This window comes from Nannospalax galili, unplaced genomic scaffold, assembly GCF_000622305.1.
Source record: "Nannospalax galili isolate Female #2095 unplaced genomic scaffold, S.galili_v1.0 scaffold346, whole genome shotgun sequence".
Taxonomy (NCBI): domain Eukaryota; kingdom Metazoa; phylum Chordata; class Mammalia; order Rodentia; family Spalacidae; genus Nannospalax; species Nannospalax galili.
Genome location: NW_008357637.1, coordinates 8,721,676 through 8,747,497, shown reverse-complemented (window position 1 = coordinate 8,747,497; position 25,822 = coordinate 8,721,676). Strand labels below are relative to the sequence as shown.

Below are 25,822 nucleotides of genomic sequence, written 5' to 3'. Positions count from 1 at the left end.
ACAGAACTAGCACTTGTCCTCGCAGATTACTTTTCCTCTAAACAAGAAGACAAGTATAATTTCCTTCTTGTGATTTTCTCCAAGGCAAGCTATTTTTAGTTATCAGAATAGGGCAATTTTTCGGCATGCTCCCTATTAAGGGCAGAAAGTAAGTAACTTTCTTAGCAAGGGCTAAGAACAATATACTTTCCCACTCAAGACTTTTTTCTGTTTGAGAGAACGCACATATCAGTTTTAATAGATATGACACACATACAAATATGCTTTTAATTTTTGTTACATTAATATTCTATATATTTGTTCTATTCTCCTAAGTATGAGAATTATATTTCTAATCCTTTGCACAATCATATACAATTTGTAGAAAATAGAAAATTCTTTGGCTTCTACCAGCAATTATGTTTCTTATGAGGGTTAATGTTAGACCCTCAGAGTGAGCATGGAAATTACTTCATCACTCTGCAAAATATTGAAGAATGCAGCATGGCCAAAGTCCCAAACCTAAGCTATGATCTTCACTCCTCTCTTCCCTGAATTTTCACATATCTAATGAAACCAGATAAGGGAGAGGCAATAGCTGATGGATGACTGCATGTATATCCAATAAAGGATCTTTCCCCCAAACTAGTGTAACTGTGTTAAAGACAGACCCATTTTTTATATCAACCTAGACTATAAAGTCTTACTATAGATCCAAACAGGCTTTATAATCATTGTGAATTCTACTTTCTATCCTTTAGTTCTTTTTGCTCTTTCTGATAATATGTTTTGTTGTTAATAATCTAGGTCCACCATCAATTGAGCTAAAAGAATTCATGGAGGTTGAAGAAGGAACTGATGTTAACATTGTGGCCAAAATTAAAGGTGTGCCATTCCCAACACTTACCTGGTTTAAAGCGCCTCCAAAGAAGCCCGATAATAAAGAACCTGTAGTCTACGACACCCATGTCAACAAGCTGGTGGTGGACGACACTTGCACTTTAGTTATTCCTCAGTCTCGCCGGAGTGACACTGGCTTATACTCTATCACAGCTGTAAACAACCTAGGAACAGCATCAAAGGAGATGAGACTGAATGTCCTTGGTAATGATTGCATTGTTTGGTTAAAAGTGTATGTTTTTCTATCTATAAATAACATTTGGCTTTGAAATCATTCAACTAATAAAATATTCTTTCTTTAAACTATTTTAGGTCGTCCTGGCCCCCCTGTGGGACCCATAAAGTTTGAATCTATTTCAGCAGATCAAATGACATTATCCTGGCTTCCGCCTAAAGATGATGGTGGGTCTAAGATTACAAACTATGTCATTGAGAAAAGAGAAGCTAACAGGAAGACATGGGTACATGTCTCCAGTGAACCTAAAGAGTGCATGCACACAATTCCCAAATTGCTGGAAGGCCATCAGTATGTATTCCGAATCATGGCCCAGAATAAATTTGGCATTGGAGAGCCACTTGACAGTGAACCTGAAACAGCACGAAACCTCTTCTGTAAGTAGTGCAACAGTTTTGTACACAAAGTCATTATTTTCTGTGTTTTTTAATAACTTCTTGTTAATTAATGTATTTTTTTCATAGCCGTCCCTGGGGCACCAGATAAGCCAACAGTCAGCAGTGTGACTCGTAACTCCATGACTGTCAACTGGGAAGAGCCAGAATATGATGGAGGGTCTCCCGTGACTGGGTACTGGCTAGAAATGAAAGATACCACTTCAAAGAGATGGAAGAGAGTGAACCGAGATCCCATCAAAGCCATGACCCTGGGTGTTTCTTATAAAGTGACTGGTCTCATTGAAGGTTCCGACTATCAGTTCAGGGTATATGCGATCAATGCTGCTGGTGTAGGTCCAGCAAGTCTGCCCTCAGATCCAGTGACTGCTAGAGATCCTGTTGGTAAGCCCTGGAATCATTCTTTTAAAAAAAAAATCTCAGTTTCCAAAAGTGCCATGGAAATTAAGAATACTAATGTATACTGGTGTTTTCCAGCTCCCCCTGGCCCTCCATTTCCCAAGGTGACAGACTGGACAAAATCATCTGTGGACCTAGAATGGTCTCCTCCATTAAAAGACGGTGGATCCAAAGTGACTGGATACATTGTTGAATATAAAGAAGAAGGAAAAGAAGAATGGGAAAAGGTAACTAAAACATTGCTTTAAGGACAAATAAACTTAAAATATAGTAGTTATTCTCAATCCCATTATTTTTTCTATGTTTTTATAATTAAAAATCAGGAAAATAAAGATTAATGTCAGACCCAATCAGATCAGGGCAAGGAGGAAAAATGGACATCCTCACTGAATAATAAAATAATTAGATAGAAAGAACAAAACCTAGAGGTCATACAGTAGGTTTACTATAGTTTACAATAATTTATCATAGATTTTAGAGCAAACTGGAAGCATTTGACAGTTCTAAACAGAAATAAATGTTTGAGGGAATGGAAATGTTTATTATCTTGATTTATCACTACCCATTACTTATACATAGTGAATTATTATACAGTATCACATGAATAGTTACAGTTGTGGTGTATCAATTAAAAATAAAAATTGAGGGACTGGAAAGATGGCTCAGCAGTTAAGGGCACTAGCTACTCTTGCAGAGGACCAGAGTTTGATACCCAGCACCCACATGGTGGTTAACAACCATCTGTAATGCCAGTTCCAAGGGATCTTATGACCTCCATGGGCATTGTGTGACACGGGTGCACTTATATACAAGCAGGAAATACACTCATACACATAAAATAAAAATAATAAATAAAATATTTTTAATTATTTATTTAATAACCACATGATTAGAAGAAGTGTTTCATTACAACATTAACATATTCAGTAACAATTTCCAGAGTAAAGATGCATCTCTTTCAAAAGTGGCTATAAATGTTTAGGTTCACAGTTGAATTAATACAGTTATACAATATTGAACTCAGTATAAACCCTCTAAGACATAAAATTGAATGAGGTTTTAACCTTTAAAAAAGATCTCCACTTCATTTTAAACTGTTTCATACAGAAAAACTCATTTTCAATGCTATTAACACTTAGATGTTTGCACATGCATCTCTAATCTTTATGTATCTGATTAAAATAATTTAAAAAATGAAAAAGAAAATTATACAATCAAAAGTTAAGTCATGTTATTGACTTATCTTTTGCTTATGAACCCTGAAAAGGTTGAACAAATGAGCAGTATCATTTTTTTCCATGATTTCCTGCTAATTTTTAAGCACAATTCTTGGCAGGTTATTCTGCTGACTCATACCTATAATCTCTGATTCCTAAAACCAAAACCAGCAATAATTTTCCTGAGAAGAGTAATTAGGCTGTGGTTACATTGAGAAAGCTATTAAAGTGCAATGTTATGTATTAGAAATATGTATTTCTACATATTAGAAATATTGTAATTTTAAATTTTTTATGAATTTCCCCAGGGTAAAGATAAAGAAGTAAGAGGAACAAAACTTGTTGTGACTGGATTAAAAGAAGGAGCGTTCTACAAATTCAGAGTGCGAGCAGTCAACATTGCTGGCATTGGAGAACCAGGAGAAGTCACAGATGTTATTGAAATGAAGGACAGAATCGGTAATTGCCAATACTTTTGTTCTTTTATGAATATCTATGCTACATATTGAAAAATGGAAGTCATATTTGCCATTTTCAATTGCTTCCCAGTTGTACCTGACGTTCAGCTAGATGCCAGTGTTAGAGACAGGATAGTGGTCCATGCTGGAGGAGTGATCCGAATCATCGCCTATGTATCTGGAAAACCACCTCCAACTGTCACCTGGAGCATGAATGAAAGAGCCTTACCTCAAGAAGCCACCATTGAGACTACAGCCATTAGCTCATCCATGGTCATCAAGAACTGCCAGAGGAGCCATCAAGGCATCTACTCTCTTCTTGCCAAAAATGAAGGTGGAGAAAGAAAGAAGACAATTATTGTTGACGTATTAGGTAAATACTTTCAATTTGTCCATACAACTTTTACAATCAGTATTTTGATTACATTTACAACAAAGCTATGTTGTAATAAAACTGTGCTGAAAACATTTTGGAAAATAAAAATCATCCACAGTCCACTGTCCATTTTAGAATTTTTAATTTTTCCCTCTTTTTTTAAATCCTATATGCAATCCGTATTATTGTGCTCCTACCATACATGAAGTTTTTCTAAATATTTTATTTATTATTTTTATTTTATGTGCATGAGTATATTGCCTGCATGTGTGTGAGTGCACCCATGCCATGCAATGCTGTGGAGATCAGATGAGGGCTTCGGATTCCCCTGGAACTGGAATTAAGGACGGTTTGTAGCCACCATGTGGGTGCTGGGAATCGAACCCAGGTCCTCTGCGAGAGCACTCAGTGCTCTTAACCACTGAGCCATCTCTCCAGCCCCACATGAAGTTTTATATGCTACATTTTTATAAGACATGTCACCATAAGGACCTACATGTGACTACATGGCCTCCCTAAAAGCATCGTTCTGAAAACGCACATGAATGCTTACAATTTCACCAGTAATAGCCATTTTCGTAATCATGAAACTCTGTCCTTATTTACTAATTAACACAACAATGCAAGAAATCTCTTTTAGGAATTCTGTATTCAAAGAGAAGCAGCATATTTGGTAACCAAATTGCATTGTTAGTCACCGAACATAGAGTTCAACTCCACAGGTTTTTGATGCCTGAGGTTGCCTGCTTTAATCCCCGATTCGCTTAGAAAGTGAAGCTGCCCTACCTAGACTGCACATCTAACTACAGCCACACCTCCAAACTGCTATCATTTCATATAACAGTGGTCAGTCCTCTATTAAGACAGGTGACACTAAGACGGTATAAGGAATACTATTTCAGGACTAGAAAGATGGCTCAGCAATTGAGAGCACTGGCTGCTCTTGAAGAAGACCCAGGTTCGAATACCAGCACCCACATGGCAGCTAACAGTTGTCCTTCATAAAATAAAAATAAATAAATAAATAAATAAATAAATAAATAAATAAATAAATAAATAAATAAGAAAGCTTTTTCATGCATCAATAATCCTATAAGCTTTTAGGTTACTTTCAAGTTTCTAATCCTTTTTACTATTATTTTTGTTGGTGAACTGGTGTGCTTCCATTTTAAATTTCCAACCTCTAAAAGCCCTCCTGAGATTCTGAATCTTCTTTACTCATGAATTCAGTGGTCACCTGGAATAAAACATCTGTCCCTATTTCACCCTTGGAAAAAACACAAATGATCAAGATACTCTCTATCCCTCTCTTGCAACTCCCTCCTGCCTCACATTTCTTAAAGGAATTTTGTTCTCTCCTCACCTATTACTCTAACCATAGTAACCAATGACTAAACAAACTTCCTTCACTTAAAAATATAGTTGAGCTGGTTTTGGTGGTGTATGCCTCTAATACCAGCTATTTAAGAGGCTGAGGCAAGAGAATTGTGAGATCAAGGCTAGTCTAGGCAATAAAGTGAGAGCCTGAGTTAAAAAGATATAGATGGATAGATGGAAAGATGGAAAGATAGATAGATAGATAGATAGATAGATGATAGATAGATAGATGATAGATGATAGATAGATGAGAAGCAAGCACTAGGCGAGGTGCTGCAAGCTCGTTTAATGCAGGAGGGGGCAGGCTTTATATTTCTCTTTTATCCGCCCCCAAGTCCTTTTAGTCAGCGTATTGTTTTCTGATTGGTCCGCGCCATGCAATCTGTCAGCAGTCACTGGGCTCGCCAGCAGGGTACGGAGGTGTGGGCTCCTTTCGACAGGGCTATTTGCGGACCAAGAAGTGAAGTGAATTCTTGCTGAATCCCGGGGCTCTGGGTCCGTGCCATCTTTGGCGGCCTCCTGCTACACATACTGATGGTGATGAATAGATGGATGGATGGATGGATCATAGATAGATAGATAGATAGATGATAGATAGATAGATAAATAGATAGACAGTGATAGATGATAGAGATAGATGATAGATGGATGATAGATACATAGATGATAGATGGATGATAGATACATAGATAGACGATAGATGATAGAGATAGATGATAGATGGATGATAGATACATAGATAGATGATAGATAATATAGATGTATAAATGTACAGATATAGATGGTTGAATACAGATAGCATAGCAGAAAAATACTACTTTATAATAGGCACAAACCCTTATTTTCTTCAGTACCATATTTTTGTCTCCACTTTAAAGACAGTTGGCCTATGTTGAGCATTGGAGTTCATTAAAAACAAATGGCTTGAAATTTTTTCCTCTTATTCCCAGATGTCCCAGGACCTGTTGGCGTACCATTCCTCTCTGACAACCTAACCAACGACTCCTGCAAACTGACATGGTTCTCTCCAGAAGATGACGGAGGCTCTCCAATCACCAACTATGTCATTGAGAAAAGGGAAGCTGATCGAAGAGCGTGGACCCCTGTGACATACACAGTCACTCGACAAAATGCTACTGTACAGGGTCTTATTCAAGGAAAATCCTACTTTTTCCGAATTGCGGCAGAAAATAGTGTTGGCATGGGCCCATTTATTGAGACACCAAATGCTCTTGTCATCAGAGATCCAATAAGTAAGTACAGTTGAAAACAAATGTATGCTTAATCACATCTCAGTTCATTTGATATAAGACTGGTATATGTGAGTGAATGTGTGCACACATGTGTCTTTGAGTGTGTGTGTGTGTGTGCATGTGTTCACTTAGACAACTGCTCAGTATCTGATTTCATTAAATTTGAATAGTGACTGTGAAAGAGATTGCAGGAATGTGTATAAATCAAATTAAATATCTACTCAATGGCATAAGTAAAACTGAATTATTTCCCTAACTCTCAAAATACTGACTCTAGAGACCTTTCCTAAATTAATCTAAATGAAGCACTAATTCCTCATCTATCAATGGAAAAAATTAGATTCTTTATAGCTCTAATAGTTGTATGGTGAGAATACTTTTATAATTTATTGAAGCAGATAGTTTAATTTTTAAACATAATCCCCAGAAAAGGGTATTTATTACACTCTACTACATTCTTAATTTGACATCCTTTTCATTGTAACAATACCTACAGCTGTACCAGAGCGACCTGAAGACCTGGAAGTCAAGGAGGTTACTAAAAATACTGTATCTTTGACATGGAATCCTCCTAAATATGATGGTGGATCAGAAATCATTAACTATGTCCTAGAAAGCCGACTCATTGGCACTGAGAAATTCCACAAAGTGACAAATGACAACCTACTTAGCAGAAAATACACTGTTAAAGGTTTAAAAGAAGGTGATACCTATGAGTACCGTGTCAGTGCTGTCAACATTGTTGGACAAGGCAAACCATCCTTCTGCACCAAGCCAATCACTTGCAAGGATGAGCTGGGTATGTGTCTACTCCATTTTATACTTTGAAAACTTCCATGTGTGTAAAGTTGTTCTAAGATAGCAAAGATGACTCATGTTTATAATTCTCAATTTTAGCTCCTCCAACACTTGACCTCGATTTCAGAGATAAACTTACAGTCCGGGTCGGTGAAGCTTTTGCCCTCACTGGCCGTTACTCAGGCAAACCCAAGCCTAAGGTTAGCTGGTTCAAAGATGAAGCTGATGTGCTAGAAGATGACCGTACTCACATAAAGACCACACCAACAACACTTGCTCTAGAGAAGACCAAGTCCAAACGTTCAGATTCTGGAAAATACTGTGTAGTTGTGGAGAACAGTACAGGCTCAAGGAAAGGTTTCTGTCAAGTCAATGTTGTTGGTAAGTACTATTTAGCAAGGATAATTGGCTTTCTGTCCTTTTAAAAGCAAAAGTGGTAATAATATTTCTGGCTGTAATTTTCTTTTTTCTGTAGACCGTCCTGGACCACCAGTAGGACCTGTCATTTTTGATGAGGTGACCAAAGAATACATGGTTATCTCTTGGAAGCCACCTCTAGATGATGGAGGTAGTGAAATTACCAATTACATTATTGAGAAGAAAGAATTGGGTAAAGACATTTGGATGCCTGTGACATCTGCCAGTGCTAAAACAACATGTAAAGTTCCTAAACTGCTTGAAGGAAAAGATTATATCTTCCGGATATATGCTGAGAATCTGTATGGAATAAGTGATCCTCTAGTGTCTGATTCAATGAAAGCTAAAGATCGTTTTAGTATGTATTATTATTATTATTATTATTATTATTATTATTGGTGACTCAGAACTTAACAGAGTTAATAGGAAGAATTCAACTTTAACCATTGTGCTAACATTTGTTGTAGGAGTTCCTGATGCACCTGAACAGCCAATTGTCACAGAAGTCACCAAAGACTCTGCATTAGTAACCTGGAACAAGCCAAATGATGGAGGAAAGCCCATCACAAACTACATCTTGGAGAAGAGGGAAACTATGTCCAAACGATGGGTTAGAGTTACCAAAGAGCCTATTCATCCATACACTAAATTTAGGGTTCCTGATCTTCTAGAAGGATGTCAGTATGAATTCCGGGTTTCTGCAGAAAATGAAATTGGTATTGGAGATCCAAGCCCACCATCCAAACCAGTCTTTGCTAGAGATCCAATTGGTATAGTGTTAAAGTATTCATTCATTTATTTATTCATTTCTTATTATCACACTTTTCCAACTACATTTTAACTTCTTTTTAATTTCTTCTTTCATTGTGTAGCTAAACCAAGTCCACCTGTTAATCCTGAAGCAGTAGATACAACATGTAATTCAGTTGATTTAACTTGGCAGCCACCACGTCATGATGGTGGGAGCAAGATACTGGGATACATTGTGGAGTACCAGAAAGTTGGCGATGAAGAGTGGAGAAGAGCCAATCACACTCCTGAGTCATGCCCTGAAACTAAATATAAAGTCACCGGTCTTCGGGATGGTCAAACGTATAAGTTCCGAGTACTTGCAGTCAATGAAGCTGGCGAATCAGACCCAGCTCATGTTCCTGAACCAGTCCTAGTGAAGGACAGACTTGGTGAGTAAAATGTTTTGATCTCCCACTTCAAGGTAAATAGGTATCGGATTGTATATGCTTAATTATAATATGCATAAATGAATCCGATCTGAAGGTACTTTCTTCTTTACTCTAGAACCTCCTGAGCTGATTCTTGATGCCAATATGGCAAGAGAACAGCATATTAAAGTTGGTGATACCCTAAGACTTAGTGCCATTATCAAGGGAGTGCCATTCCCAAAAGTAACCTGGAAAAAAGAAGACAGGGATGCACCAACTAAAGCACAAATTGACATTACTCCCGTTGGAAGCAAGCTTGAAATTCGTAATGCTGCCCATGAAGACGGTGGAAATTACTCCTTAACAGTGGAGAATCCAGCTGGTTCCAAAACTGTCTCAGTAAAAGTATTGGTATTAGGTAAGAATTTTAACACTTTATGACATTAAAAATAAACTCTATTACATGTTTTTCTCGTCATTTGTATTCAATCATTTATATAACTATTGCTAATACTTTTCAGATAAACCTGGACCACCTAGAGACCTGGAAGTCAGTGAAATTAGGAAAGATTCTTGTTACCTTACTTGGAAGGAACCACTGGATGATGGTGGTTCTGTTATAACCAATTACGTGGTTGAGAGGAAAGATGTTGCCACTGCTCAGTGGTCACCTCTTTCAACTACATCAAAGAAAAAGAGTCATATGGCCAAATATCTGACTGAAGGAAGCCAATACCTCTTCCGAGTAGCTGCTGAGAACCAATATGGACGTGGTCCTTTTGTTGAAACACCTAAACCTATCAAGGCTGTGGATCCTCTCCGTGAGTTACTTTCTCTGAATACAGAAGTATTGTTTCACTGGTTTTAGGACTGTTGCTTATTCATTGTAACTTTTCTTCCAAAGATCCCCCAGGGCCACCCAAGGACCTACACCATGTAGACGTCGACAAGACTGAAGTCTCCCTTGTTTGGAACAAACCAGATCGTGATGGTGGCTCTCCAATCACTGGATATTTGGTAGAATATCAAGAAGAAGGTGCCCAGGACTGGATTAAGTTCAAGACTGTGAAAAACTTAGAGTGTGTTGTTACAGGATTACAACAAGGAAAGACCTATAGATTCCGTGTAAAAGCTGAAAATATTGTAGGTCTTGGTCTCCCTGATACAACTATCCCAATAGAATGCCAGGAAAAACTAGGTAACTTTTGGATTGGTATTATTATTTAATTTCTTCTTTAAATTAGTCACGCTGTGAAAATCCAAATCTAACGCCCTCGTGTTTTCTTTCCAGTACCTCCATCTGTGGAATTAGATGTGAAATTAATTGAAGGACTTGTGGTAAAAGCTGGTACCACAGCCAGATTCCCTGCCATCATTAGAGGTGTACCTGTTCCCACTGCAAAGTGGACGACTGATAGGACTGAAATTAAGACAGACGATCACTACACGGTTGAGACTGATAGCTTCTCATCAGTGCTGACCATTAAGAACTGCTTAAGGAAAGACACTGGGGAATACCAACTCACAGTTTCCAATGCAGCCGGTACCAAAACAGTAGCTGTGCATCTTACTGTTCTTGATGTTCCTGGTCCACCAACAGGTCCGATTAATATTCTGGATGTCACCCCTGAATATATGACTATCTCATGGCAACCACCTAAGGATGATGGAGGAAGCCCTGTGATAAACTATATTGTTGAGAAACAAGATACAAGGAAAGGCACCTGGGGTGTTGTCTCTGCAGGAAGCAGTAAACTGAAGCTGAAAATCCCACATCTCCAAAAGGGCTGTGAATATGTTTTCCGAGTCAAAGCAGAGAACAAGATGGGTGTTGGTCCTCCCCTTGACTCCACACCTACTGTTGCTAAACACAAGTTCAACCCTCCATCTCCTCCTGGCAAACCAGTAGTTACTGACATTACGGAAGATGCTGCAATGGTTTCTTGGACACTGCCAAAATCTGATGGTGGCAGTCCAATAACTGGTTATTATGTGGAACGCCGAGAAATAACTGGAAAATGGGTGAGGGTCAACAAAACACCTATTGCTGATCTGAAGTTCAGGGTGACTGGACTCTATGAGGGAAACACATATGAGTTCAGAGTTTTTGCTGAAAATCTTGCAGGACTGAGCAATCCATCCCCAAGTTCTGACCCAATAAAAGCTTGCCGGCCCATCAAACCACCTGGACCACCTATCAATCCTAAACTGAAAGACAAGAGCAAAGAATCAGCTGATTTGGTGTGGACAAAGCCCCTCAGTGACGGTGGCAGCCCCATTCTAGGATACGTAGTGGAATGTCAGAAACCTGGTACAGCTCAGTGGGACAGGATTAATAAAGATGAACTCATTAGGCAGTGTGCCTTCAGGGTACCTGGGCTAATCGAAGGGAATGAGTACAGGTTCCGCATAAAGGCAGCTAATATTGTGGGTGAGGGAGAGCCAAGAGAACTAGCAGAATCTGTGATTGCAAAAGACATCCTTCATCCTCCAGAAGTAGAACTTGATGTTACTTGTCGTGACATTATCACCGTTAGGGTGGGCCAAACTATCCGCATTCTTGCTCGAGTCAAAGGCAGACCTGAACCAGATATAACTTGGTCTAAGGAAGGCAAAGTACTGGTCAAAGAAAAGCGGGTTGACCTAATTCATGATCTACCTCGTGTTGAGTTACAAATTAAAGACGCCATTAGAGCTGACCATGGCAAGTATATAATCTCAGCTAAGAACAGCAGCGGACATGCCCAAGGTTCAGCCATTGTTAATGTTCTTGATAGACCTGGGCCTTGCCAGAACCTGAAGGTCAGCAGTGTAACCAAAGAAAACTGTACAATTTCTTGGGAAAACCCACTAGATAATGGTGGCTCAGAAATAACAAATTTCATAGTAGAGTATCGTAAACCAAATCAGAAAGGCTGGTCAATTGTTGCTTCAGATGCCACCAAGAGATTGGTCAAGGCCAACCTGTTAGCCAACAATGAATACTATTTCCGAGTTTGTGCAGAGAATAAAGTAGGTGTTGGGCCAACCATTGAAACCAAAACTCCAATTCTGGCCATTAACCCTATTGACAGACCAGGTGAGCCTGAAAACCTTCATATTGCAGATAAAGGAAAGACATTTGTCTATCTAAAGTGGCGGCGGCCTGATTATGATGGTGGCAGCCCAAATCTATCCTACCATGTTGAGAGGAGACTGAAGGGCTCTGCCGACTGGGAGAGAGTACACAAAGGAAGCATCAAAGAAACTCACTATACGGTTGACAAGTGTGTTGAGAACCAGATTTATGAGTTCAGAGTGCAAACAAAGAATGAGGGTGGGGAAAGTGATTGGGTGAGGACAGAGGAAGTTGTCGTAAAGGAAGACTTACAGAAACCAGTGCTCGATCTGAAATTAAGTGGGGTGCTAACTGTCAAAGCAGGGGATACCATTAGACTTGAGGCAGGTGTTAGGGGCAAACCGTTCCCAGAAGTTACCTGGACCAAGGACAAAGATGCAACAGATTTAACAAGATCACCAAGGGTCAAGATTGATACTGGTGCTGAGTCATCTAAATTCTCTCTCACCAAAGCAAAGAGAAGTGATGGTGGTAAATATGTAGTTACAGCAACTAACACGGCTGGCAGCTTTGTGGCCTATGCCACTGTCAATGTTTTAGATAAGCCTGGTCCTGTAAGAAACCTGAAAATTACTGATGTGTCTAGTGATAGGTGTACTATCCTCTGGGATCCACCAGAAGATGATGGTGGCTGTGAAATTCAAAACTATATTCTAGAAAAATGTGAGAGCAAACGAATGGTATGGTCTACCTATTCTGCTAATGTCATGACACCAAGTGCTACAGTGACTCGTCTCATAGAAGGAAATGAATATATTTTCAGAGTCCGTGCAGAAAATAAAATAGGCACAGGCCCTCCAACAGAAAGTAAACCAGTCATAGCAAAAACCAAATATGACAGGCCTGGTCGCCCTGATCCTCCAGAAGTCACTAAAGTAAGCAAAGAAGAAATGACTGTGGTTTGGAATCCCCCCGAATATGATGGCGGGAAGTCTATCACAGGGTACTTTTTGGAGAAAAAAGAAAAACATGGAGTACGATGGGTCCCTGTTAACAAGAATGCTGTCCCAGAGAGACGTATGAAAGTACAGAATCTCCTCCCAGGACATGAATATCAGTTCCGAGTCAAGGCAGAAAATGAAGTTGGAATTGGAGAACCAAGCTTACCATCAAGACCAGTGGTGGCAAAGGACCCCATAGGTAGGATGCTCTCCTTTTTCTGATATCATACCAATTCTTAATCTCAACTACAGGAGAATCAGACAGGCACCTTAATCTATAATATCAAAACCAAAAATACTTGTTTTAGCTCATGTTTCTTCAAGTAGACATTTTACCACATCACATTGAAAAAATAGAGAGGTATATCCTAAGTTTTATAATGGCAAGTAAGGAGGTCTCAGTAACTGAGAAGGTCAATTACATACTTTTGATTGAGGATTTCCTATATAAAATTATACATTAAAATATCAAGGGGCTAGGGACATGGCTCAGTGGGTAAAGTGCCTGCCGCACTAGCATAATGCCTAAATCCAGATCAGCAGAGCCATGTAAAAAGCCAGGAATGGCAGCGCATGTCTATAACCCTAGTACTGAGTGAAGGACAAAGACAGGCAGATCCTGGGAGGTGCCAGCCAGTTTAACCACTTGGTGAGCAACAGGTTAGTGAGAGACCCTGTCTCAAAAAAATAAGATGCAAAACAATAGAGGAAGACACCTGATATCAACCTCTGTCCTCCAGATACACACATACACACACACACACACACACACACACACACACACACACAAATGTACATATGCACTCACATGAGGTCTAAAAAGTCTGGATCAATGTATTCTCTCTCTCACACACACACACACACACACACACACACACACACACACACACACAAATGTACATATGCACTCACATACAAACAAGAGCACGCACATATACTATACACAAAGAGAAAAGAAAATAATAGAATTACTAGTGGTCATTAATCATGTATGCAACTATTTTTATGTAACTTATTTTCAGAACCTCCTGGTCCACCAACCAATTTCAAGGTGGTTGATACAACCAAAAGTTCCATAACTCTTTCATGGGGAAAACCAGTCTATGATGGTGGTGCACCAATAATTGGATATGTCGTGGAAATGAGACCAAAAATCGAAGATGCATCACCAGATGAGGGCTGGAAAAGGTGCAATGCGGCAGCTCAACTCGTTCGAATGGAATTCACTGTCACCAGCTTGGATGAAAACCAAGAATATGAGTTCAGGGTGTGTGCCCAGAATCAAGTTGGCATCGGGCGCCCTGCAGAACTAAAGGAAGCCATCAAACCTAAAGAAATACTAGGTGAGGCTCTTCTTTAATGATGGATTCATTCACAGTTCATTTTCCATGTGATTTCCCTGCATTCCTAATAGTTGACTCATGACTTTCATGTTATTTGCAGAGCCTCCAGAGATCGATTTGGATGCCAGCATGAGAAAACTGGTCATAGTGAGAGCAGGATGCCCTATTCGACTATTTGCGATTGTGAGAGGGCGACCAGCCCCCAGAGTCACATGGCGAAGAGTGGGTATTGACAATGTGGTCAGAAAAGGACAAGTTGATCTGGTTGACACCATGGCCTTCCTTGTCATCCCCAATTCCACCCGTGATGACTCAGGAAAATATTCCTTGACCCTTGTAAACCCAGCAGGAGAAAAGGCTGTATTTGTGAATGTCAGAGTACTAGGTGGGTTAGCCAAAAGCTTGCTCCTCCATCTCCAAAATCAAATAAGTTAGTCAGAATGATGATGAAACATGTTCTGAGTCTGTGGTTCTTTTCAGATACTCCTGGACCTGTGTCTGATTTAAAAGTTTCTGATGTCACTAAAACATCGTGTCATGTATCCTGGGCCCCTCCTGAAAATGATGGGGGGAGCCAAGTGACACATTATATTGTGGAGAAACGTGAGGCAGAAAGAAAAACATGGTCAACAGTTACCCCGGAAGTGAAGAAAACAAGCTTCAATGTTACCAATCTTGTCCCTGGGAATGAGTATTTCTTCAGAGTAACTGCTGTCAATGAATATGGCCCTGGCGTCCCAACAGACATCCCCAAACCTGTGCTTGCATCAGATCCTCTAAGTAAGCAGTCTCCCTTCTTCCTCCTTTTAACCCCAGTCCTCTAGCCTAGCAAGGTCAAGATAGCAATACAATCATAATCTACTAAAGGGGACTTGGTATGTGGAAACCCTAAGAGAGTCGTAACTAACTCACTCAGGGAAGACTTTTGTTAGCTGCTTCATCTTACGTTTTACTTTCAAAATACTGAACTTCGCATTTCATATATTTTGATGCAAATGACAAATTGGAACTCTTAAGTACATTAACAAAGGCAAATTTAAAGTTGCCTAATTTTTTTAATTCTGCTTTTCTTCTAGGTGAGCCGGATCCTCCAAGAAAACTTGAAGTAACTGAAATGACAAAGTACAGCGCCACACTGGCCTGGTTGCCTCCCCTGCGTGATGGGGGTGCTAAAATTGATGGCTATATCATTAGTTACAGAGAAGAAGATAAGCCTGCAGATCGCTGGACAGAGTACTCTGTGGTAAAAGACCTCAGCCTTGTTGTCACTGGCCTAAAGGAAGGGAAGAAATATAAATTTAGAGTAGCAGCCAGAAATGCTGTTGGAGTCAGCGCGCCAAGAGAAGCCGAAGGGGTCTATGAAGCCAAAGAACAGCTGTGTACGTAGTCATTACGACATTTATACCACGTCATCAAAACGCTAGGATTTTCTTTGGTTAGGTAGACATTTCTCTGTGAATGATCTAGTTCCCCAAATACTTGAAAAACAGTAGAAAACAATGATTTTCAAATATTTGAACCCATAACACATTGTAAATAAACTTTAAATCAAGACAACACACACATACATCAATAACTAAAAGAAGTTTCTTGAAATAATACCTACCCTTACACAGGTTCTATCTGACATGTTCTGTTTAAATTCTTTTTTGAAAACATTGAAATAAATGCAAACATTAATTTGAAACCCTTAATGAGCCACAACCTGCAATCTGAAAAACACTAGAAAAGTTCCCCACCTGAGAAAACGCGTTTCCTTTTTACTTCCAGTGCCACCAAAGATCCTTATGCCAGAGCAAATTACGATTAAAGCTGGGAAGAAACTCCGAATTGAAGCCCATGTATACGGAAAACCTCACCCCACCTGTAAATGGAAAAAAGGAGACGATGAAGTTGTCACATCTAGCCACCTGGCCGTGCACAAAGCAGACAACTCTTCAGTTCTGATTATAAAAGATGTCACAAGGAAAGACAGTGGTTACTATAGCCTCACAGCAGAGAACAGCTCTGGAACAGACACTCAGAAAATCAAAGTTACAGTCATGGGTAGGTTAAACATGAGACAAATGGACATTGAAATATGGAGATCAGAAAAGTTTTGTTGTTGTTTGTTCTTTTTCTATCAAATCCCTGGTCTCACATTTCCTTCCTCTTGGTTCTCATAGATGCTCCTGGGCCCCCTCAGCCTCCATTTGACATTTCTGATATAGATGCCGATGCTTGCTCCCTGTCCTGGCACATTCCCCTGGAGGACGGAGGCAGTAACATCACCAATTACATAGTGGAGAAATGTGATGTAAGCAGAGGGGACTGGGTCACAGCTCTAGCCTCAGTCACAAAGACTTCCTGCAGGGTTGGAAAGCTGATCCCAGGCCAGGAGTATATCTTCCGGGTCCGTGCTGAAAACCGATTTGGCATTTCAGAGCCTCTTACATCTCCAAAGATGCTTGCCAAGTTCCCATTTGGTGAGTTTTTTTTCAAGGAGAAATATATGCATGCGTGTGTGTGTGCATGGGGGGGTGCATGTGTGTGTGTGTGTGTGTGTGTGTGTGTGTGTGTGTGACATGTATGGTGTATGTGCATGTATGTGTGCAAGTGTACATGCCTATGCACTCATGTGTGGAGGCCAGTGAAGACTATCAGAGAGCCTGCTCTGTGAAGATCAGTGCTGATTGTTAAGTGAACAGGATCTGAGATCACCTAAAAGACAAACTTCCAGGCACACTTGGAGAGAAACTGGTAGCCAGCAAGCTCCAGCAAATTTCCTAAACCACCTTCCACAATGCTAGGGTTCCAGGCACACACATGGTCACACTTGGCTTTTAACATGGGTGATGAGATTTGAACTCAGGTCCACATGCTTGTGCAGCAATGCTTTAAGAAACACGGTGATCCTGGGAGGCCAAAGCATTTATGTGTGTGTGTGTGTGTGTGTGTGTGTGTGTGTGTGTGTGTGATTTCTTTGTATCTCTTAGTTTAAAACGGAAATTGACATTTCTGTCTTTATCCTTAGACGTTCCTAGCGAACCAAAGAATGCACGAGTCACTAAAGTCAACAAAGACTGCATATTTGTTGCATGGGACAGACCAGACAGTGATGGAGGCAGCCCCATTACTGGTTACTTGATTGAACGCAAAGAAAGAAACAGTTTGCTCTGGGTAAAAGCTAACGATGCTATGGTCCGGTCAACTGAATATCCTTGTGCTGGCCTTGTAGAAGGTCTGGAATATTCATTTAGAATCTATGCCTTAAACAAAGCTGGCTCCAGCCCACCCAGCAAACCAACAGAATATGTGACTGCAAGAATGCCAGTTGGTAAGTAACTATGTTTTTAGAATTGTGGAAGCACATTTAAATCTTGGAACTTCTGAAGATTAGTACTTCCCTTCAGGAATAGGTCCTAACTCTGACCTTGAAAATATACCACATATGTCTTTCTTGTAAATGTATAGCAAGCACTCAAAAGTAGATAGTGGTTAGACAATGAACAGCATTCAATGACTGTCATCCTGTTGAGTTTGTCACTTAGCAGTAGGGGTGATGGTGTGAGGAGCTTAAACTTCTGATAATAAGATCAATATTAAGAATATTTCTTTTGGCTTTAGATCCTCCAGGGAAACCTGAAGTTGTTGATGTCACCAAGAGTACTGCATCCCTCATCTGGGCCCGTCCAAAACATGATGGAGGGAGCAAAATCATTGGCTACTTCGTAGAAGCTTGCAAACTTCCTGGTGATAAGTGGGTTCGGTGTAACACCACACCTCACCAGATTCCCCAGGAAGAGTACACAGCTACTGGCTTAGAAGAGAATGCTCAGTATCAATTCAGAGCAATTGCCAAGACTGCTGTAAACATTAGCCAGCCTTCTGAGCCTTCTGACCCAGTGACTATCCTCGCAGAAAATGGTAAGATTCTATTGCATGTTATAAAGGTTAAAGTGTTCATGATGTTCATTTCTCCTGATTAAAGAAAAATATAAATCCATACCTATGGAAAAGGGGGAGAATAAAATGATAAGGAATTTACTTTTATTAAATATTAAACATTACAATTATGGGGAATCTTAATATGCAAAAACAAGCTATAAAACTCAATCATATATAGTCCCAGAAAGATGACAGAGAAACACACTAGAATGATAGTTCTAAAAACCTGGGAGTGTTGGAATTATGGGAATTTAATTTTTCTCTATTATTTTAGTACTGCCAAATCTCTATATTAAACTTTAATTTTCATAATGAATACTTTAAATTTTTTATTATTGGTAGTAATAAAAGGCTGAGGGTGGGGAGATGAGAAGGGGAAGATGCATCAAAGTTTCAGTCTGACAAGAGGGATAAATTTTAGTCATCAACTGCAAAGAATGGTAACCACAGTTAATAATGTGTTGTGTATCTCAAAATTGCTAAAACAGTAGATTTTAGGTGTTCTCATCATACATACAAAATTGCTGAGTAGGTAAGGTGATTGTTGTGTGAATTTTCTTGATTTGATGACTTTACAATGTATACAGATGCCAAAATGCCACAGTGTAACCCATAAATGCATGTAATTATTATTAAAAATAAATGAGGTCTGGAGGTGTTACTCAGTGGGAAAGGACTTGACCTGGGTTCGATCCCCAAGACCGCAAAAGTACTACTAATAATAGATAATAAGATAAAAATGTCTTTCATGAAACAGACACAAATTTATCACTATTGTTGGTAATAGTTATACAATGTAGTTTTGCATATATTAAGACCTTATGCCTTATTTCTTCCCAGTTCCTCCCAGGATAGAACTGAGTGTTGCCATGAAGTCTTTGCTCACTGTGAAAGCAGGAACTAATGTTTGCTTGGATGCTACTGTATTTGGTAAACCAATGCCAACAGTTTCTTGGAAGAAAGATGGCACACCAGTAAAACCAGCTGAAGGCATCAAAATGGCCATGAAGAGGAACTTATGTACCTTGGAACTATTTAGTGTGAACCGAAAGGACTCAGGAGACTATACCATTACTGCTGAAAATTCAAGTGGTTCCAAATCAGCCACTATTAAGCTTAAAGTACTAGGTAAATAAAGCATTTAATTACAATCCCAAGTTTTACTTCAGCTGATGGGGTATAAATAAGTTAACAAGCTGTGTATGGTTATGAACTCCTGTAATCCCAGCAGCTGGGAGGTGGAGGCAGGACAATCAGCAGTTCAAGGTCACCCTCTCCTACTTAAGGAGTTCTAGGTCAGCCTGTCCTATATGGTACCCTGTCTCAAAAACAATAACAACAACACAATAAGTTTACAAACTAATACATGAGAAAAATATGTATTCTAATATATATTTCCCAACAATTGAATATTATTATAAAATAGAAGTGTTTTGAAGTCATAAATTCACATATTCCAGTCACCAAATTTTGTGTATGAGGAAACTAAGATTCTGAAAAAAAAATTAAGTGACTTCTGGGGTCATACAGAAGTTAAGTACAGTATAAAGGCTATAACCTGGGCCTCTAGACTTCTCTATACTTGTTCCCCTTTTAGTGAAATACTTCACTTTTCTTCTTTATTCTTTCAGATAAGCCAGGTCCTCCAGCATCTGTTAAAATCAACAAAATGTACGCAGACCGTGCAATGATTTCTTGGGAACCTCCTCTTGAAGATGGAGGCTCAGAAATCACCAACTATATTGTTGACAAGCGTGAAACAAGCAGGCCCAACTGGGCTCAAGTCTCTGCTACTGTGCCCATCACCAGCTGCACTGTGGAGAAACTTATTGAGGGCCATGAGTATCAGTTCCGTATCTGTGCTGAAAACAAATATGGAGTGGGCGATCCCATCCTCACTGAACCAGCGATTGCTAAAAACCCATATGGTAAGAGTATTTTCCTGTAGTTTGCCCTTTGCTTTTTAGGTACTACCTTTTTTGCTTGAGGTATTAACTTATCTATCAATTTTTGCAGATCCACCTGGACGTTGTGACCCTCCTGTTATTAGCAACATCACTAAAGATCACATGACAGTCAGCTGGAAAGCCCCAGCTGATGATGGTGGCTCACCTATCACTGGATACTTGGTTGAAAAGCGGGAAACTCAAGCAGTTAACTGGACTAAAGTCAACAGGAAACCTGTTATAGAAAGAACGTTGAAAGCGACAGGTCTCCAGGAAGGTACCGAATATGAATTCCGAGTAACAGCTATAAATAAAGCTGGACCAGGCAAACCCAGCGATGCATCCAAAGCCGTTTATGCTCAAGATCCTCTGTGTAAGTTTGCATCAAAGAATTCCATACTCTGTGTTAGGCTTTTAGCAATCAGAAATGAATTTTCCCCTTTGAAACTTTCTATTTTTATTCTCTTGTTATCCTCAGATCCTCCTGGCCCACCAGCTTTCCCTAAAGTTTATGATACTACCCGGAGCTCTGTGAGTCTGTCCTGGGGCAAGCCAGCCTATGATGGTGGTAGCCCTATCATCGGTTATCTTGTGGAAGTAAAGCGAGCTGATTCTGATCACTGGGTGAGGTGTAATTTACCAGAGAAGCTACAGAAAACCCGCTTTGAAGTGACTGGCCTGATGGAAAATACAGAGTATCAGTTCCGCGTGTATGCTGTTAATAAGATTGGGTACAGTGACCCCAGTGATGTGCCAGATAAGCACATCCCCAAGGACATCCTAAGTAAGTATGCTCAGGAGATATAAGACTTTTGTCATCAACTGTATTCTAAGAGCTAGAATACAACTCTGTTATGTAGGCATGTTATGTACAAAGCTATAAGTTTTAGAGTTGCTCACCTTGGGAATATAATTTAGGCGAGCTGGGTGGTATTTCACATTTTACAACAGGCCAAATGGAATTGAAGTCAGTAAGTGGTTTAAAGAAACTTTTCATACTTATATAATAATTTCATGTTTTCAAAGTACGGAATTTAGGAATTTTATACTAATGAAGAGGTTTCGTTTTGCTTTTTAAGTTGTGAGCTAGTTACCCTTCTGGTTGTTATGTACTCATTCAGCCAACCTTGTAGTATGTCACTGGCAGGCTCTCCATCATAGGTTCCCTTCCCCTATTTCTTCTAGTACCTTAGTCTCCACAATGACCTCCTACCTTTAAAAAACTTACTTAGCAGTACAAGTAATTTTACCCATTAATATACCTTTTTTCCACAATGAAGTAACAAAGAGAGCCAGAGTACATGGCAGAGTGCCTTACTAATGTAAGAAAGAACAACCAAGGCTGGTGGAAGCATTCTTTCAACATAGGCCATCTGAGAATATGCAGGGTTCATGCAAAGAGGAAGTAGGGATATTCTAAGGAATACTCATTTGAGCCAAAGCACATTGAAAAATGGAAAGATCAATAACTGATGCAAGGTATAGAACTAGGTACAGGGTACTGAATTCTTAAGACTATTTTAAAGAACAAGAAATAGGGTTTACAAAAGAAATGTATTTTAGACATGATAAGGCCAGTCCTTAGAAATACACATGGTGGTTAAATTTTTATTACTTTTAACTTTCTTCTATCCCAAATTAAATAGTTCCACCTGAGGGAGAACTTGATGCTGAGTTAAGGAAAACACTCATTTTACGAGCCGGAGTTACAATGAGACTCTACGTACCAGTGAAAGGCCGTCCACCTCCGAAGATTACTTGGTCTAAACCAAATGTCAATCTAAGAGAAAGAATTGGACTGGACATAAAATCAACTGACTTTGACACTTTCTTGCGATGTGAAAATGTGAACAAATATGATGCAGGAAAATATATCTTAACCTTGGAGAACAGCTGCGGTAAAAAAGAATACACTATTGTAGTGAAAGTGCTTGGTAAGTTGATTTTAAGAAAAGAACTGTATGTGTTTGAAACTATAGTTTATGTATTTTTTACATGTTCATTTCTTATTTACCTTCTACTTATCCAGATACCCCTGGACCACCTGTCAATGTGACTGTTAAGGAAATATCCAAGGACTCTGCTTATATTACCTGGGATCCTCCCATTATCGATGGTGGGAGCCCCATCATAAACTATGTAGTAGAAAAACAAGATGCAGAGAGGAAGTCCTGGTCTACAGTGACAACTGAGTGCTCGAAAACCAGCTTCCGAGTCTCTAACTTGGAGGAGGGAAAATCCTACTTCTTCAGAGTGTTTGCTGAAAATGAGTATGGCATTGGTGATCCCGGTGAAACACGTGATGCTGTCAAAGCTTCTGGTGAGCAAATGAATGATCACCCATCCCGTTGAGTGACAGTCCACCTTGATTGGGGCTTAGACTTATCATTTCTCTTCTTTTAGAAACTCCTGGACCAGTTGTGGACCTGAAAGCACTGGCTGTAACTAAGTCATCTTGTACTATTGGTTGGAAAAAGCCTCGCAGTGATGGTGGAAGTAGAATTACTGGATATGTCGTTGACTTCCTGACAGAAGAAAATAAGTGGCAACGAGTTATGAAATCATTAAGCCTACAGTACTCCACAAAAGATTTGAATGAAGGCAAGGAATATACCTTCAGAGTGAGTGCTGAAAACGAAAATGGAGAAGGAACCCCAAGCGAAATCACTGTTATGGCAAAGGATGATGTCGGTAAGCATCTCCCTACACATCTTCATTTTCTCCTTCCTATCATCAGAAGTGCATGCTGGAAGCCTCCCTGCTCACTGGCTTACCAAAAATAAACCTTTTAAAACTATACTGATCTCAGTTCATTTTCTAGTAATAATAATAATAGAAAATTTATTTTCACTTATTTACAGTGGCTCCTGATCTTGACTTAAAGGATCTACCTGATTTGTGCTACTTGGCTAAAGAAAACAGCAACTTCCGTCTTAAGATCCCCATAAAAGGCAAGCCAGCACCGTCAGTTTCCTGGAAGAAAGGGGAAGATGCTCTGGCAACTGACACAAGAGTCAGTGTTGAGTCAACCGCAGTTAATACAACTCTTGTAGTGTATGACTGTCAAAAATCAGATGCTGGGAAATATACAATCACACTTAAGAATGTTGCTGGCACCAAGGATGGAACTCTCTCAATAAAGGTTGTTGGCAAGCCTGGCATCCCCACTGGACCCATCAAATTTGATGAAGTCACAGCAGAAGCCATGACCTTGAAGTGGGGTCCTCCAAAGGATGATGGAGGTTCTGAAATCACTAATTATGTCCTAGAGAAGAGAGATTCTGTAAACAACAAGTGGGTAACATGTGCCTCAGCTGTCCAGAAAACCACATTTAGAGTAACCAGACTTCATGAGGGCATGGAATACACCTTCAGGGTCAGTGCTGAAAATAAATATGGTGTAGGTGAAGGCCTGAAATCGGAGCCAATTGTTGCTAAACATCCATTTGGTAAGTGCCTTGAAGTCAGAAAATGAAGCAAAACGTGGAGGCTGGTGGAGGTTCCTTATTATAAATTTTGCATTCTCTCCCTTTTCCTAGATGTGCCCGATGCTCCCCCACCTCCCAATATTGTGGATGTCAGGCATGATTCAGTATCTCTAACTTGGACTGACCCCCGGAAAACTGGTGGCTCACCAATTACAGGTATTTAGTTTTCTCTTTTCCTTCAACTTTTGTGTCAATGTTCCTTGCAAATATTATTTATAAAATTATCTGATTATATAGCAATGCTTTTTTCTTTCCATATACACAATGTTTAATAAATATGCACATCTTTAAAATAAGTCTGTATTTATAATTTCTATCTTAATTGAGATATCCATGGTCATTTGTAGGGTATCATATTGAGTTCAAGGAAAGAAACAGCCTTTTATGGAAAAGAGCTAACAAGACTCCTATAAGGATGAAAGATTTCAAAGTGACAGGATTAACTGAAGGCCTTGAATATGAATTCCGAGTTATGGCTATCAATCTAGCAGGAGTGGGTAAACCAAGCCTGCCATCAGAGCCAGTTGTGGCACTTGATCCCATTGGTAAGCTATTACATTTATTTTAAACAAAACTTAACACTACATGCAGCAAACGCTGGTATTTGTTTGACAGGTTTTATTTTTCTGTTTTAGATCCTCCTGGCAAACCTGAGGTTATTAGTGTGACAAGGAATTCGGTGACTCTCATATGGACAGAACCCAAATATGATGGTGGCCATAAATTAACGGGATATATAGTGGAGAAGCGAGATCTACCATCCAAGTCTTGGATGAAAGCCAACCATGTTAATGTTCCAGACTGTGCCTTTACTGTAACTGACCTTGTTGAAGGTGGAAAATATGAATTCAGAATTAGAGCAAAGAATACAGCAGGTGCTATCAGTGCTCCATCAGAAAGCACAGGAACCATCATTTGCAAGGATGAATATGGTAAGTCAGTTCCACTTTTTCTCAATTAAAAGATAGAAAAGTAAACCTTCATTTTCTGATTAAATTTTCATTTTACCTTTGCAGAGGCACCAACCATTGTCCTTGATCCCACAATAAAAGATGGGCTGACAGTTAAAGCAGGGGATACCATTGTTTTAAGTGCCATTAGCATTCTTGGCAAACCCCTTCCAAAGTCAAGTTGGTCTAAGGCAGGAAAAGATATTAGACCTTCGGACATGGCTCAAATAACTTCAACCCCAACATCTTCTATGTTAACAGTCAAGTATGCCACTAGAAAAGATGCTGGTGAATACACCATCACTGCTACTAATCCTTTTGGCACAAAGGAGGAACATGTGAAGGTAACAGTCCTCGATGTACCTGGTCCCCCAGGTCCTATTGAAATCAGTAATGTTTCTGCTGAAAAAGCAACACTTACATGGACACCACCATTAGAAGATGGTGGATCACCAATTAAGTCCTATGTACTTGAAAAGAGAGAAACCAGTCGGCTTTTGTGGACAGTAGTTTCTGAAGATATTCAGACTTGCAGGCATGTGGTAACCAAACTTATCCAAGGAAATGAGTACCTCTTCCGTGTGTCAGCTGTAAACCATTATGGCAAAGGAGAACCTGTACAGTCCGAACCTGTCAGAATGGTAGACAGATTTGGTATGTAATATGTAGATCTGTTGGTATGAAAACATTTATAGCACTGTTTAGCAAATCAGGAATTTCTCACAAATTTGCTACCTTTGTAGGTCCTCCTGGCCCTCCTGGAAAACCAGAAATATCAAACGTCACTAAGAACACCGCCACTGTCAGTTGGAAGAGACCAACTGATGATGGTGGCAGCGAGATCACAGGCTATCATATAGAAAGGAGGGAAAAGAAAGGCTTGCGATGGGTGAGAGCCACAAAGACGCCAGTTTCCGATCTCAGGTGCAAAGTAACTGGACTGCAAGAAGGAAACACCTACGAATTCCGTGTCAGTGCAGAAAACAGAGCAGGCATTGGTCCACCTAGCGATGCTTCAAATTCTGTTCTAATGAAAGATGCTGCATGTTAGTGTTTATCATCCTTTTCAACACTATTCATTTGAGTGTTCTAAAATTTTACATAAATTATCCAAATGCCAGAGTCTTAATATATACTTTTTATCT

At 39.6% G+C, this 25,822-nt stretch overlaps 1 protein-coding gene across 2 annotated transcripts in view; it reads left to right on the top strand.

Annotated features, from left to right (window-relative positions):
• Window positions 1-25,822, top strand: part of Ttn (titin) — a 278,254-nt gene that overhangs the window by 201,435 nt on the left and 50,997 nt on the right. For both annotated transcript variants that reach the window (XM_017794905.1, XM_017794904.1), the window contains 37 exons: window positions 787-1,083; window positions 1,192-1,491; window positions 1,579-1,893; window positions 1,987-2,135; window positions 3,434-3,584; window positions 3,675-3,956; window positions 6,287-6,589; window positions 7,086-7,388; window positions 7,487-7,768; window positions 7,863-8,162; window positions 8,272-8,574; window positions 8,677-8,985; window positions 9,101-9,382; window positions 9,486-9,785; window positions 9,869-10,162; window positions 10,256-13,222; window positions 14,046-14,366; window positions 14,467-14,751; window positions 14,847-15,146; window positions 15,443-15,745; window positions 16,137-16,412; window positions 16,532-16,831; window positions 17,380-17,682; window positions 17,973-18,272; window positions 19,134-19,421; window positions 19,925-20,221; window positions 20,310-20,612; window positions 20,718-21,023; window positions 21,886-22,173; window positions 22,269-22,559; window positions 22,643-22,930; window positions 23,101-23,688; window positions 23,779-23,883; window positions 24,075-24,272; window positions 24,363-24,659; window positions 24,744-25,331; window positions 25,421-25,723. In XM_017794905.1, coding sequence (XP_017650394.1) covers window positions 787-1,083; window positions 1,192-1,491; window positions 1,579-1,893; window positions 1,987-2,135; window positions 3,434-3,584; window positions 3,675-3,956; window positions 6,287-6,589; window positions 7,086-7,388; window positions 7,487-7,768; window positions 7,863-8,162; window positions 8,272-8,574; window positions 8,677-8,985; window positions 9,101-9,382; window positions 9,486-9,785; window positions 9,869-10,162; window positions 10,256-13,222; window positions 14,046-14,366; window positions 14,467-14,751; window positions 14,847-15,146; window positions 15,443-15,745; window positions 16,137-16,412; window positions 16,532-16,831; window positions 17,380-17,682; window positions 17,973-18,272; window positions 19,134-19,421; window positions 19,925-20,221; window positions 20,310-20,612; window positions 20,718-21,023; window positions 21,886-22,173; window positions 22,269-22,559; window positions 22,643-22,930; window positions 23,101-23,688; window positions 23,779-23,883; window positions 24,075-24,272; window positions 24,363-24,659; window positions 24,744-25,331; window positions 25,421-25,723 — 13,665 coding nt within the window. The remainder of the gene's footprint in view (window positions 1-786; window positions 1,084-1,191; window positions 1,492-1,578; window positions 1,894-1,986; window positions 2,136-3,433; window positions 3,585-3,674; window positions 3,957-6,286; window positions 6,590-7,085; window positions 7,389-7,486; window positions 7,769-7,862; window positions 8,163-8,271; window positions 8,575-8,676; window positions 8,986-9,100; window positions 9,383-9,485; window positions 9,786-9,868; window positions 10,163-10,255; window positions 13,223-14,045; window positions 14,367-14,466; window positions 14,752-14,846; window positions 15,147-15,442; window positions 15,746-16,136; window positions 16,413-16,531; window positions 16,832-17,379; window positions 17,683-17,972; window positions 18,273-19,133; window positions 19,422-19,924; window positions 20,222-20,309; window positions 20,613-20,717; window positions 21,024-21,885; window positions 22,174-22,268; window positions 22,560-22,642; window positions 22,931-23,100; window positions 23,689-23,778; window positions 23,884-24,074; window positions 24,273-24,362; window positions 24,660-24,743; window positions 25,332-25,420; window positions 25,724-25,822) is intronic.